Raw genomic sequence first — 15,874 nt, forward strand, 5'->3', positions numbered from 1 at the left:
CCAGACTAATTACAGAAGACATGCTGTTTCTGTGGAGGCAGGGAACAGCCTATTCCAGTGCAATTTGAGCTGTGCCCAATTTATCACTCCTATCCTGCGCCAGTGATTTCCCATCCAGGCACACCTAAGCTCCCTATTGTGTGTGGCTGTCTTGGTGGAATACACAAAGCCCGCATGTCACCTACACCCGAAAATGTGACCAGAGACAGGCTACTGGCACCAAAAATGTAATAAGGTAATTTAAGAGTTGTTGCAGACCCACTAGTAGCACTTAATGTACAGGCCCTGAGCTCATGTAGTGCCACTTAGTAAGTAAATTAAATAGGCCAATTGCAGTTAAGCCAACGTTACCATGTTTAGAGGACAGAACACAAGCACTTTAGCACTGAGCAGCATTCGTAAGTGCAGAGTCCTAAGGCCAGCAAAAATTAGGTCAGAAAAAACTGGATTAGTAAGACCACCCCAACAGGTTTAACAATTTTCTTTTATCTTTAGTACAAATATAAATATTGTTTGATGGCCTGACTTCAAAGCTGTTGAAGAACCATTTGGTAATAATCGCCATAACGTAATAACTAAAAGCCAACTTACAATCCAGCTGTGTGGGTTCTCCACAAACTAAAAGCCATTTGGCATAAAATAAGGCCTCACCCTCAGCATTACTTTATCCTTTAACAGCACTGTAAATGGAAAGTCAGTCAACATTACATGAACCGTACACACCCTTCTGGTTCTCTTATCAGGCTACAAGAGCAACCCTGAAACCCATGGTAACCCAGGTAATTAACAATCGTAAGGCAACAATGGTTCAAAATAGTAACATTTACTAAGAAAATATTTCCACTGAAGAGGCTAAAAGCTTCATGCATCTAATAGAATATAGAGCTTAAATCACACTAAGCCACCTTAATTGAGAGCAGTAGTAATTTTTAAATACAATTTAAACAGGATATATAAAACAAAGTAACAAACTAAAAGAGTGCAATGTATTCCCAGTGCCAAGGCCATACCTCAAGCAAATATAATAGTCAGGAGGTAAACATAGGTGAATGTACCAGTCAAAAACAACAACAACAAATCTCTTTCCATATTGCAATGAGAAATGTTCTTTGTTTGTTTTTCACTTAGGTGATTCAACAACATTTGAACTCTTTGACTGAGACTCTAGGGTCTCATCAGGACATACTGTGTTAGCAAATGAAAAGAGATAACGAGCAATGGTGGCTTAGGTAGTGTGGGTACTACTTTATTTTATAGGACTCTCGTCGCTGGGAGACCCGAAAAAATAAAAAAGCCATATTCCTACAGCCTTGAGTATGTGCCTTCTTCTTTGCTGAAGCAGGATTGTTTGATATATATATATATATATATATATATATAGATATAGATACCTGAAAGCCGCTGGAATCGAGGGATTGGAATTAGAGTATAAGGGCAAACGCAGTGCCACACATGCACACTCTAACATGATAAATGAAAGGTAAGCACTCAGGGTGCAAAGAACAAGCTACTTCCCTTCGATAACGATATATATCTGTAAGAGACATAGATTAGTTATGGATTACTCACATTAGAACTACCCCCAGGCGTCATACTGGATCTGGATAATTTTTTCTCAGCAGTACCTCTGCTCGTCGACAGGTGGCGTCGGTCGACTCCGCGTTCGTCGTTGGCATCATGGTCGCCAGAATGATGTCACAGTATCTACTCGGACGCGGCCCTAATGCGCTGGCGTCAGTTCTTTACACAACATTGTATGCCAGAAGCGCAGAGCCATGCAAGACACGGACCACTGGTGCACTTAAACAATGGCCCTGAAAGGGAGTCCCATACCCCAGAAGTCAGTTTGCAGAACAGGGAGGATGGGTGGGGCGGTGAGGAATCCATAACTAATCTAGGTCTCTTACAGATATATAGTTACCGAAGGTAAGTAACTTGTTCATCTGAAAGAGACAGTTATGGATTCCTCACCTTAGAATATATACCCCAGCAATATCAACCCGGTGGTGTGTCTGCGAACCAAGTTCACACCAGAAAGTTCTGGAGAACCGAACGGCCGAAGAAGCCGTTCCTCCGGTTTGGCTGTCCAGGCAGCAGTGTTCGGTTAACGTGTGCAGTGAAGCCCAAGTAGCTGCCTGGCAGATGTCAAGAAGGGGAATTCCATGCCCCAAAGCAGTAGTGTCCGCCGTCGTCCTGGTAGAATGGACACGCAACCAACTGGAGGTTCCTTTTTCGCTAAAAAATAGCAGATTTTGATGCAAAGAACGACCCATCGGCAGATGGTTCATTTTTGCACAGCCCGACCTTTCTTAGCGCTCACATAACCGACAAACAGCTGGTCATCCACCCGGAACTGTTTTGTGCGATCCAGATAGAAGGAAAGCGCACGTTTTGGATCCAGACGGTGGAGCCTCTCTTCCTCTTTAGAAGGATGCAGAGACAGAAATAAGGTGGGCAAAGTGATGTTCTGTCCTATATGGAAAGAGGTAACCACTTTGGGAAGTAAAGAAGGCCTAGTGAAGAGGACAAACTAGTCCGGATACACAGCCAGGAAAGGAGGCTTAGAATAAAGGGCCTGTAGCTCAGTCACCCTACGAGCAGAGGTGACGGCAACCAGAAAGGCAGTTTTAAGGGTTAGGAGTCTGAGACGACAGTTATGCAGCAGCTTGAAAGGATCACATATCCGATAAGTAAGAACCAGGTTAAATTCCCACTGGGGAATAACGAAAGGACTTGGAGGAAACAAATGAGTAATGCCCTTAAGGAAGTGATTTACAATAGGGGACTTAAAAAGAGAAGGCTGGTCAGGCAGCAGAAGGAAGGCCAAAATGGCCGAAAGATAGCCTTTGAGAGTGCCCAGAGCAGAGCCCTGCTAGGCCAAAGAAAGAATGAAGAGAAGAACCTCTGAAAGGGTGGCAGAAAGGGGATCCACAGACTTTTCTGCTCACCATGCCACAAACTTGCTCCATCTACAGGCGCATACCGATTTGATGGAGGGTCGCCTGGCTGCCAAGATAACATTACAGACTTCGGGCAGAAGGTCGAGAGCTGTCAACTGTCGCGGGTCAATCTCCACGCAAGGAGGTGGAGGCTGGACAGGTTCGGGTGGAGGACTGTCCCCTGCTGCTGCGACAGAAGATCCTCCCGAAGAGGCAGTCGGATCGTAGGATCGATGGCCATGTGCAGAAGCTCGGGATACCAGACTCTTCGTGCCCAATCCGGAGCCTCAAGGACGACTTGGGCACGGTTATGCTTTATCTTCTTCAGCACTCTGGGCAGAAGTGGTATAGGTGAAAGGAGTACAGAAGACCACAACCCCACTCGCATGGAAAAGCGTCACCTAGCGAGTGCCGCCTTGGAAATTCCAACGTGCAGAACCGCTGACATTGCGCTTTCTCTAAGGGGGCGAATAAATCTAACCAAGGCTCTCCCCGCTGCTGAAGGAGACCTTGCAACACCCCCGAGGGAAGACGCCATTCGTGATCCATCATGCACCTGCGTCTGAGTTTGTCCGCCCTGGCCTTCAGAGAACCTACCAGGTGTTGAACCACCAGGGGTATGCCCTGATGTACCAGCCATGTCCAGAGCCAGAGAGCCTCTTGACACAGGGTCCATGACACGACCCCACCCCGTTTGTTGCAGTACCACATGGCGTGGTGTTGTCTGTCAACACCTGCACTACACTTCCCCCGACAGAGGGAAGGAATGCCTTTAGTGCAAGACGAATTACCCGAAGTTCCAGAATGTTTATGTGGAGCCCGGACTCCGCCGGAGACCAGAGGCCTCTGATCTCCGCCTCCCCCATTTGGCTGCCCCACCCAAGAAGTGATGCATTCGTCAGCACTGTGAACTCTGGTTGGGGAATGGAGAGGGATTTGCTGTTGACCCAATCCTGATTTGTTAGCCACCACTGCAATTGGTGTGCTCTCCAATATCTGGACGCATTTGGAAAGATTCCCCTGATACGAACTTCAGGTCCCACTGCAGAGCCCGCAAATGCCACCTGGCATAGTCCACCAGCAGGATGCAGGAGGCCATGAGGCCCAGTAGCCTCAGGGTCATTCTGATCGAAACCCGGGATAGAGGCTGAAAGAATGGAATCATAGCCCAAATATTCCGGACTCGCTGCTCGGGAGGATAAGCCCAAAACTGTGCTGTGTCCAGAACCGCTCCGATGCTTCTAAGAGGAAATCAGGTGTGACTTCGGCACATTGATGGTGAACCCCAGCTAATACAGGAGGTTGGCTGTAGTCTGGAGGTGAGAGACAACCGACTGGGGCGAACTCGCCTTTAACAGCCAGTCGTTGAGATGTATTAGTTACTTACCTGTAATCCTAGTTCTCATCAAGGGGTATACTCATCAAAGTAATAATCTGTGAATAATCCCCGCCTATTTGCGGGATCCCGGAGCATATAGAATATATATATATATATATACACACATATATATATATACACACATATACATATATATATACGTATATATATACATATATATATATATATATATATATATATATATATATATATATATATATATATACATACATACATATATATATATATATATATATATATATATATATATATATATATATCTTCCTTGCGGATCGGGGTCCATTGTGAGATGTGTCCGATATCTCTGTAAATCCAACAGGAACAAACGCTATATGCAACGCTGCAAGGACCACATCAGAAATACTTGGTTTGTTCTTTTATTAGGAGGTACATAGGCATGACGCGTTTCGAGTCAGGCGACTCTTCCTCAAATGCCTCTTACTGCCATGTCAGTGGGTTCGTTGAGTATTTAAAAAAACTTAACTTCACAGACATTGAAAAGGGACACCAGTCCATTCTTCCAGTTTAAAGAAACAGTTTCTCTGGATTTTCAAGATTTCACACTGACTTCCCTGTGATTAACGAAGGCGAGTACTTTTTTCAATTCAATTTCACAAGTAACTCCCAAGTGGTAATGTTATTCTAGTTCCCTTTGTTAGTAGGTTTCAATTATATCAGCTCGCGGGACTACATCCCCATAGTGCTCCATGAATGTCCTTTAAAGTTATACTGGTTTGTCGATTATGGTAAAACCCCACTCTGTTCACGGAACACCAAGTGCTAAACAAGCTTTTAAACGGACAGTTCCATACCTCGGTTGTGGTAAACAAGGTCATATAGCGCTTGTTCCTGTTGGATTTACAATGATGTCCGACATCTCACAATGGACCCTGATCCGCGAGGAAGAGGCACTTCTAATGTCAGGACGTTGTGACTAGAAGCTTTCTTAAAGGAGTGCCCTCCGGCTGCCAAAGAAACTAACATGAACGGAGTTCGAGATGGAAGGGCCACTGTGTGAGGCCCGCCCCGACTTGGCGAATGAACATTTTTAGGCAGAAAGGATTTGCAGAGGATTCCCCCTCGCCACGGCATACTTGAGGCAAGGATTTTAAAACTGCATGAAAACTCAGAGGTCGTGCAATTTAGGTGTGCCAGCGAGTGTTGCGTTACCATAATCAATTTTAGACAGGAAAGGTGATTGGACAACGATTCTAAAGTCATCAGCCGGAATAAAAGGTTTTAGTTTTTTGAGGTGAAGAAGGGTGAAAAGGGCACTGTGAAGCGTCATCATAGATCAACAAGAGACTTTGTTTGTGAAGAAGAGTTTTGTTGATTCTGGCGTAGAGGGCGTTGCCGTAGTCCAGTCTGCTGGTTAGGAGTGCGTGGGTGACTGTCTTTCTGCAGTCGGGGGGGGGAGGGGGGATCCCAGGCGGAGGAGATGGGTCCGAGGATGAGGACCTCGGTTTTCTCTGAGTTTAGCTGCAGGCAGCTGTCCTTCATCCAGGCTGCTACTTCCTTCATTCCTTCCTGGAAGCAGAGTCTGGTGTCATCTGGATTCTTTGTGAGCGAGAGGATGCGCTGAGTGTGGTAGGCGTAGGATACAATGCTGAACCCATGCTGTCTGACGATGGCGGCGAGGGGGCCATGTAAATGATTAAGAGCGTGGGGCTGAGTGATGACCCCTGGGGTACTCCGGAGCTGATTTCCGTGGGTTTGGAGAGGAAGTGAGGGAGTCGGATCCTCTGGATTCTGTCAGAGAGGAAGGATTGGATCCAGTCGAGGGGGCTCCTTGTATTCCAGTGTCGTAGAGTCTGGCTGCAAGCGTGCGCCGGGAACACACCCAGTGAAGAGAGCGGCCGAATTCATTACAGCTGGACGACAGCAGGCCAGACAGAACAGTGCCTCAGTAAAAAGGCAGGTGAAAAAGAAAGAGATAAGGCTTCCCGAAAAGAAGAAGTAGGGCACCAGGCCTCACTCCAAGGCCCCTGGCCGTGGACCAGAAAAACAGGCGGGCACAGCTGGACGCCGACAAGCATCACTAAACTAAAAGTCCAGACCACGTCCAGGCGGGCACAGCTGGGTGCTAACAAGCAACCAGCCGGAAGACAAAAGGAGAAACAAGTAAGCCAAACCAAGTCGTCAACGCAGGAAAATAACCCTCCCGGACAACAGACAAAGGACCAGGCCAAACGGCAGACAAAGGGCAAAAACACCGCAGCACAACGCCGCAGCCGCCCAAACAAAGGCACCAGCCACATACAGCAACACCCAGAAGGCCAAGGAACCCGCGAGGGGGAGCCTACACCTTCCCAGTTTAAGACAGGGCTATCCAATAGCTACAATACCCCACATTGCGTAGGACACAGCCGAAGAAGTATGGGAACCACTCTAGGGAAGAAAATCCTGCATCAGAGAACAACTTAGAAAACCTGCGACAGAAACCATAGAAGGTTTAGTAAGCAGCCAAAAAGAACACTCCTGCCAAAAAAGGGGGTGAACCATCAACCAACTGAAGAGGTGGGCCAACCCAGGATCCCGAGGGCACAGCATTCTTCACAGAAAGTGTAAAATGCACTCCAACACCAGATTCCAGGAGCAGTGGCATAACATCTCCCACTAAGACCCGGAGGATCAACAAAACTACCCACTGAGGAGGAGGAGGAGGATGAAGCCCCTCAAGAAGACGTTGAATGGCGGAGTACGCATGAGTGTTAAACAGAAGGACTCCATTAAAGGGTAGATCAACCAGACGTTTCCTGATATTTTCAGGAAAAACAGCATCACGTAGCTAAGCATGGCGACAGAGAGCCACAGAAGTGGCCATAGCGCGGTCTAAAGCATCAGCAACATCCAAGGCAGCACGAAGAATAAATGCGGCCAACTCCCTACCATCCAACACATGGCTCCGTAAGTCAGCATTGGCACCCTCATGAGAGACATGAGAAAGAAGGGACTCCACAGAGACCCATAAACTGGAAGTAGCCCTGGTCAATACACACAAAGTGTTAAGCGCCCTCAAGGCAGCGTTAGAAGAAGCGAAGACATTACGCCTCCATGAATCCAACCACCGGGCCTCCCGAGACGGAAGAGACAACAGCACAGGCAAACACGGAAAGGCATTCCGCAGAGGAGAGCCTTGAGTAGAAGGGTGGAAAGGAAGACAAACAGGATCCTGCGGAGCTGGGCGGTGACGATGCAGAAGTGCCTGAGGCATCGGATCACCCGTGGCAGGGCGCCCCCAAGCCCCTATAAGAGAATTGTGGAGTGACGCTTCAAAAGGAAGGAACAACTCCCATCCACTCGAGCCCTGGTGGAGAACTTCCAAAAGGACCAAGGGGGACTCAGGTGCAAGCCCGGAGTCCCGGCCGTCTCCTGCCATGCCACAGGGAGCCCCATAGGGATTTGCGGCGAGGCAGGGACGCCAGGCACCAAAGAGGGGAGCCCCGAAGGACCGCACCTCGACGACTCCACCCTCCTATAACCAGAAGCTGAAAATGCCAGGGCCGGAGCTGCCGGCGACTTCGCGGAAGGCCCCATGTGAGGCAAGGGATCCGCAGACGTCTCAGGAGAAGGAGGGAGGGCCAAAGAAGCCTGCAGCGCCACAGCGCAGGCTGTCATTTGGGCCCTAGTCGCCTCCAAGCTGGGAAATGGCAGGTCGGAAGGCGACAGGCGGGGGCGCATGTCCAGGGGGAGCAGGTGCCCACAGCGAAAGGAGGACAAGGCCTCGGAGATAAACTGAAGGACCTACCAGCCGGTGAGCCACGCCCTTGGGGTTGCGGAGAAAGACGATGTCGCAGACGGAACTGGTGGTTCCTTGCTTTTGAGGTAGGGAACAGACGCTGGGATGACACCGACCTGGAAAAGCACGCCGACGGCAACTTCATCCGGCACTCCCGCCGTGACTTAGGCTTAAGGTGCTGGCAGGCTCCGCAGCTCGCCGAGTCGTGGTGCTCACCCAGGCACCACATGCAATTTGGGTGAGTGTCCGTCGCCGACATGGGACACGCACAGGATGCACATGTCTTGAAGCCCAAAGGCATTTGCACACTGTTCCACTGAACGCCAAAGCGTGGAAAGGGATAGAAGGCCTGAAAACAGGGCAGGACGCAATCTGGATCCGCACTGTACGCGGAAAAGAGAAAAAAAATGATGTAGGTGGGACTTGTGTATCCTCGCTGACGTCACGGAAGTGGACGACGTCAGGGCGGAGTCACGTGGTGCCGTCACTCCAGCGCGCAAGGTTGCTGTGGCAAAAAAAAACTCCGGATCCAGTCTCATGCCTGGGGATAATTCTACGTTAAGGAATCTGCGGCTAGTAGTCTCGATCAGATCATGCGAGTTAGCCCCTCAAAAACTGCATCATAATTGGTGACTTGAAGAGGAATGCCTGACTTGGTAAGGGTAAGAAAGCCAAAATATAACCTTTAACTCTTGACGCAGTCAAACACTGCTGGGGCTAAAACTAACAAACGTTTCTCAGCATCCTGCATAAACTGCGTTAGTAGATGGACATCTGAATGCCAGAATGACATTAACAACTTTGGAAGGGGGATTGAAATACCTCAACTGTCCTGTTGTGACACTTGGCGTGCTGCTGTGACTGAAAGGTCTTCCTGAAGGGGCATTTGAAACAGGGGACATGCGCTCATGGCAATAAGTTCTGGCTACCACACACCCCTCACCCATTTCAAAATCGCTAGGATGAGGCCCTGATCTCCCTGGATCTTTTTCAGCACTCCAGCATGAGAAGTAGGGGCAGAAAGGTATACAGGAGTCCCAACCCCAATGCTGGCAAAAAGAGTCTCCGAGGGACTGCTTTGGGAGTTCCAACACGCACAAGTTTTGACACTGTGTGTTCTCTGTGAGGCAAAAAGATCAAGCCAAGGTTCTCCACAATGTTGGAAGATGTCCTGTGCTACATCAGAGTATAACTTATATGCATGATACGCTATCTACGTTGGATGAGTTTGCCTATACTAGCATTTAAAGATCCTGCCAGGTGACCAGTGAGATCCCCCTGAGCGCTCAGCCACTTTTTTTTGTAGCAGTGTTTCATGCCGGTCATATTGTCCTTGGAGAACAAGTACGCAACAGCCCCTTGATGGTCAGGAGGAACATTTTGAGTGCCAAGCAAATTGCTTACAAGTTGAAGAGGAGGAAAGCCTCCACAGGAGACAAAACCTCTAATCCCCACTTCTCCCAGATTACCTCACCAGCCAAACAACAATGTATCTGTCACAATTGTTAGTTCTGGGGGGGGGGGGGGGTAGGGAGAGGGTTGCAACTAGTCCAATTGCGTATGAGCAGTCACCCCTGCACATATTTTGAAGTCTCCGTCGACACCTATATGGACTCTGACAAACCCCCTTTGTGCTAGGCCCAATGAGACTTCGCATCACACTTGATGTGGTCCACGAGCAGAATGCAGGAGACCCAGTTTCATTGTTGAAACACTGGGATTATAGCCAGAATGTCCCGGACTCATTGAGGCGGGGGAAAGTCTCCGAAGAAATTTGAACCCAGGATTGCTCCGATTAAAGGGAGCCTTTGTGTAGAAGTCAAGTGTGACTTCGGCACAATAATGGAGAAACCCACTATGTCAACAGGTCGGCTGTCATCTGAAGGTGGTTGATGACTGTTTGAGCAGAGCCCACCATCAGTAGCCAATCGAAGACTAGTATATGTAAGCTCTAAAAATGGGCCTTGCCTACTACCATCACTTTGGTGAACACCTGAGATGCACTGGTAAAGTCAAAGAGCAGCACAAAGAACTGAAAGTGATCCTGGCCTGCCTGAAGCCATAGGTCTGTGGGACAACATGGCAGGAATGTGAAAAGATGTGCCCTCCAAGTCCAGCGCTAACATCCAGTCTCCTGGATCCAGGGAAGACAGAACTTGGACCAGGGTGGGCATCCTGAAATTGTCCTTCTGGAGGAAGAAGTTCAGAAGGCATAGATTGAGCATAGGGCGAATGCCTCCATCCTTTTTCGGAACCAGGAAAGAACTGGAGTAGGAACCAATCCTGATCTCTGATGCAGCCTTTTCTACTGCTCTATTGGCCAAGAGAGCTTGAACCTCTCCACAGAGTATGGGTAAGTAGAAGCTGGAGGTATTGTGGTGTGGTTGGGATGTCTAGAGGATAGTAAAGAAAGGGTAGGGAGTATCCATTTTGTATGACCTTGAGTAGCCATTGATCAGATGTAATGCTCCTCCAGCCGTGGAGGCGAAAGGCGATGAAACCTCCTACCAGGCAATTGCGGCCCCATAAGGACAAATTAAAATGGATTAGCGGCGATTGTGGGGGGAGTAGTTAATAGTTTTGGTAATCTGTTGCCCCTGGGGGCCTGGACATTGTCTGCCTGATATCTGGCATCAAAAGACCTGGGAGGCCTGTTGATGCTGAGGTGCATATAATCTTTGGCTCTGCAGTTATCCCCTACCGAAGCCTTGAAAGGGGTGTTGTTGCTGGAGGAACTGCAGAAGGGGCAGAGCTAAGCCCAAAGAATGGGCAGTGATCTTACTCTCCCTGAATCTTTCACAGGCTGAGTTTGCCTTCGCTCAGAAGGGACTGCTGGACACTGGATGAGAATCCTATGAAGTGAATTCAGGTGTGGTATCTAAGCACTATATTTGTTCCAACTGCCCTACCCAGACAATCAGTAGTGTACAAACTAAATCCTATTGAGTATTTTGCCGCCTCTTGTAAGGATGGCCAGAGTTCATCTGGGACAGCTGGCAAGATGCCCACTATCCTGCCTCATAACGCATGTGAATCTACTCAGGAGGCATGATGTGCTGACGGAGCGTAGGGAAAGGCTGGCAGAGGAGAATGTTTGTTTTGTGAATGCCTTCATTCTTTTGGATTCCCTGTCAGGTGGAGAGGTAGGGGAAAGAATTGGGGTTCAAATGGCTGGAAGATGCCTGCACCATTAAGCTCTCTGGAGTAGGGTGATGCAGAAGAAAGTTCAGGTCTCCAGGGGCAGGCCTGTGCTGCCTCGCCACCTGCCTACTGACTGATGGCCAGCATCTTGGTTTTGCCTGGTGCCCACCAGAACATTGATCAGAGCCTCATTAAAGGGGAGCAGAGGCTCCTGGTTGGATTGTGCTGGGTGGAGTACCTCCATAAGCATATTAGTTGTGACCTCTTGAGCAGATAGAGTATTGTCAAGTGCCTCACGTGGTCTCATAATTACTATTGCAAAGGAGGCTGATTCAGCTGTAGCCACAGTGGGATTAGGAAACAAAGGCCAATGTCTGGCAAGGTATCCAGACCACTGACATTCTGGAGGTCATCAAAAACTTTGCCATCATCATATTGGTCACCATCATCCTTGTCCCCAATATCATACTGTGGTACATAGTTTCAGAGTGGGCATAATGTATAATTCCATCTTGTTGGACATGGGTCTCCGAGTCCAATAAAACTACAGATTATTTCAGAAGTCAGTATCACCATCTACACTTGCACCAGTGGGGGTGGTCATGTTGCTGAAGGTGGAATCGCTGGTGGCGGAAGTCAGCAGGGCCGGGGAAGGGGTCAGCCTCTGAGCAAGGTCAAGAGCCACAGTCTATGTCAAGGACGAATCCGCCAACAGCAAACCAGCTGGAGGCCTACTTAATCCTTGGGGTCTAAAGAACTCCAGAGGGATCCATAGTGGCAATAAAAACCTGGATCATGGCCACCCTGAGCTGCTGAAGTTGTAGCGGTGTTGCTGTCCGTTCAGGTTAGGACTGAAATAGACTAGCATTGGAAATCGGTTCTTTGGCGGGAGAAAGACTCTGAGTCCTGGAGTATTGCATAACATTGAATGGTGGGAGGGGCAGGACTATAATTAGAAGTTTTGTGGGACTTATTAGACTTACCCGAGACTTGTGAAGTCAATAATGAACAGCCACAGGAGCAGCATCGGAAGTGTGTCCACTCCCTTGACCGCTGCACCTTCAACTGTGAACGCTTTTTCAACCTAGAGAGTTCAGCAACAATAAGTTTTGGGTCGCGGATGCCTTCTTGCTCATCTTGGTGAAGCACAGACACTATACAGAGTCATGTTTGGAGTTGAGGCGTTAACCAACATCTGTCAGTTACAGTCACACCAAGGTCTAAACTCTGTAGTCTTAGGGGGTGACATTATCTGCACACTTGTAGAAACAATTTTGAGGAAATATCTCTGTCAGCAGTGACTGTATTAGAGAAGTTCAATATCAGCATTGGTAGGCTCGGCAAGGAAGGAACTGAGATCAGTGAGTAGAGGAAGGGCATGTATAGCGGGCCCAACGTAACATCCAAGGTGTGAGGGATCCGATGCAGAGCCACACAATGCCACCTGTTGCCACTCGAGTGAATTGTTACAAAAGTTTCCATATTCACTCCGGAATCGGGGAAATTCACAAGATGGGGAATTTAGGTTTTCATTATAAAAATGTTTTAAAAACAAAAAAGATGAGCTCTATATATAAACTTGTTAGGGTATACCTATCCATAAGCATACACACACTAATGCTTATCAATGTGAAAAATCTAATGATGGAGCATATCTCTTCAACCCAAACTCTAAAATTTGCATTGTTGCTCAACTCCAGCTGGATGTTGCGTTCACTGCCAGGACGTGACTGTTGTGATCCATTTTTGTTGCTGTAACTTCTAAAGTGCCCCAGAAACACATGTTGTAAAGCAATACAAGTTAGTTGGCTTTCTGCAGTCATTGTTTGGATTTCTTCTTCTACGTAGCTTACAAATGGGTAACTTCCCATGAATAGCAGATCTACTAACATTTGTTTCTTTCTGGCCACAGACCAGAAAGCCTCAGTTATACATTTTCCACTAAAGAGCAAACTCCATGGTGACTGGGCCAGTCAGGGCAACCGATGTCACAATTTAGGTGTTCTAAAACAAACTATTTGTCCACAACTTGAGATTTTGTATTCAAGAGGCACAGATCAAGTAGTATCTGGATCAGTAGGGATAGCCTATCCTACAAAAACATGCCTCTACGTACTAAGAATGGATGTCGCGATGGCTGCTTGTAGAATCACTCCTTGGTATTATATAAGATTGTGCAAATGTCAGTGATTGCTTTATATTTAATTTCCACAGTGAAGATGGCACACAGCTTAAAGCAGTCCTGTGTACAGTAGTCAGAGAGACAGTGGAGTTAAAGGAAAATAAATGCAGCACACAAAGACTATAAAGAACATACTGCAAAACTAAAAAAGGCATAAGTTGATGATAAATACAGGGAAAATGGATGCACAAAAGAATTAAAAGAAAGCTTAGTAGTGCGCAATGTTCAAATATGCTTTCACCAAAAATGTAGCAATGGGGAGCCAGCCCTCCAATGAGCGTTTAGCCTTTTCTCTTGAGAGTAAAGCAATTTAGGGAGATATTTGTGTATTTTTCCTTATAAAGGTTTTGTTAGTAGAAAAAAGCTGTGAAATGAGATGTTAAAATTATTGAAGTCTTCTGGGTTTGTCCTCTAGGGAAGGATTGCAGGAGTCTAGGACACCATAAAGGGGAATTCCTTTTTCTTCCAATTTCATCTTTACTTTCGGTGTACATTTTAACACGCCACTTTCCCTGTCCAACAGACTGGATCACACAGCATTTTCCACTCTGTACAGTACTAGTGCTCACTTGAACCAACATAAAGAATGAACGTTACCACATAAAGGAGATGTTTGAAATGCAGTGTAAAGGCCTCACCCAAAACATCTACAGACAAATGCTGATGGTAACAAGCACCTTCCGCTCACAGCATGCTTGTATGACTTACTAAGTAACTGAAGGTGTTCTGCAACTAAGCTCCTTGTCATATATAGGACTCCATAAACTATATGTTGGGCAAATATGCTAGATGGTCAAGTCAAATATGTGGGGTATGGAGTAGTGAGTCTGGCCCACAGTATATGAACAAAACGGGAAGCAAGTACCCTGTCGTGGAGCTCGTTTTCTTCTGAAAGCTGCCCCAGTCTGTAAGGCCTCAAGCAGGCTGTCCATCACACCAGTTTCATCGCCTTCTGTGGAAAAACAAAGAACATAATATAGATGAGTGTATAGCTATAATTACAACTTATCAACCAACAACCGGTTTTTCCTCGCTCTCTAGTATTTTTTTCTCTCTAGATTGGGACCAAACAGTTTGTTAACCATGAAGATTTACTTAAACAATCCTGTGATTATTACAACGTACACAAACTTTTATTTGAATGACTGAATGCAGACTAGCATCTTTGTTTTGACCATAAGAAAAGCTTCAATTGTATTTGTTAAATCCAAGTAAAGTATCGGTTTGACGGTGGCACCAGCAAGTCGGAATGAAATGCTGCAGCAGTGGAGAGGATACCATTCAAGGAGCTAAAGGGCAGCCCAAGGCAATTTACAATAAAGAAATTTGATTGGCAGTAATCAAAGAAACTTAGGTACCACATTGTAGGAGGAAGACAGACAGCCAAGCAAACAGCTGTCATATAGTGTTATGCCACTTAAAGAAACGTAGCCCTTGCACCATCAGAAGAACATTTGAAGAATATGCCCATGTAGCATTCCATTCATGTTGTATGTGCAACAGCACATTTATCAAAACACAGACAGAAACGGAAACAGCAGGTTTTCAAAGCAAATATGTCCCTAGTTAATACAACTGCTTTCCAAATGTGTAGATCTGAGAAGGTAGATGAACAGATTAACATGTTGGAGTGTAGGTGCCCAGACAACTGATTAACTGCACTGATGAAACTCATAAAACTGAAAATGGTGGCACATGGTACGGTTTACAGCACAATTAAACAAGCATTGGTAAAGCCAATAGGTCTCACTTATGACAGTTGACAGGGGGGCCCAGAGCAAGGTTTGGCCCACGTGCCCAACAAGGTGTCTGGTAGGACCTCATTAAACGGTTAAGGGCTGAGTAGACATTTGCCCTGGCTGAAGGATCTCTGTAGGAACGCTGATTTTGACCTACAAGGTGGGGAGCTGGAGGTTAAGGACTTCAGCCACCTATGCATAACCATGGCATGGGAAGCACTCTCCTCAGTGGCAGGGCCAGGGGGTGAGAGGAGACCGGACTCAGAGGATACATCAGTTCACTAGCCTCCTGCAGGTCGCTATACCAATTCTATCATGATAAGGATTGGTCAATCTCATCACCCGCATTGTAATCATTCTGCAAATCCATACAGAACAGAGGAATGCAGGGTGTACAGTTGCTGTTGGGGAGATAGATCAATCAGAGGGTGTGGAACCTCAATAGCAGGCAGGCATATCTTCAATCGAGGTCGAACCAGTGTCGACTCGACATCAGAGAAGACAATTGGGGCCCCGTCTTCTGGAGGCATGGACCACGGCGCAAGCGGACGAGTCAAGGTTGGAGCCAGTGGTACCCTGTTATGAGCTCAGAGGGACCAGCTGGCACTGAGGGTGCATGGCGCCAACAAATGACATGCAGTGGTACTTCTCAAAAGTTTCCAGATCCAGTCTGATACCTGGCGAATATTCAAAAGGTGAGGAATCTTAGGATAGAAGTCTCTATCAGAAATCATT

At 47.1% G+C, this 15,874-nt stretch overlaps 1 protein-coding gene across 1 annotated transcript in view; it reads right to left on the bottom strand.

The window, feature by feature from the left end:
* DIAPH1 (diaphanous related formin 1) overlaps nucleotides 1–15,874 on the bottom strand; it is a 1,046,618-nt gene that overhangs the window by 19,997 nt on the left and 1,010,747 nt on the right. Inside the window, exon 27 of the mRNA XM_078653498.1 lies at nucleotides 14,266–14,352. Within this exon, the coding sequence (XP_078509624.1) occupies nucleotides 14,266–14,352 (87 nt within the window). The remainder of the gene's footprint in view (nucleotides 1–14,265; nucleotides 14,353–15,874) is intronic.

This window comes from Lissotriton helveticus, chromosome 7, assembly GCF_964261635.1.
Source record: "Lissotriton helveticus chromosome 7, aLisHel1.1, whole genome shotgun sequence".
NCBI classification, from domain to species: domain Eukaryota; kingdom Metazoa; phylum Chordata; class Amphibia; order Caudata; family Salamandridae; genus Lissotriton; species Lissotriton helveticus.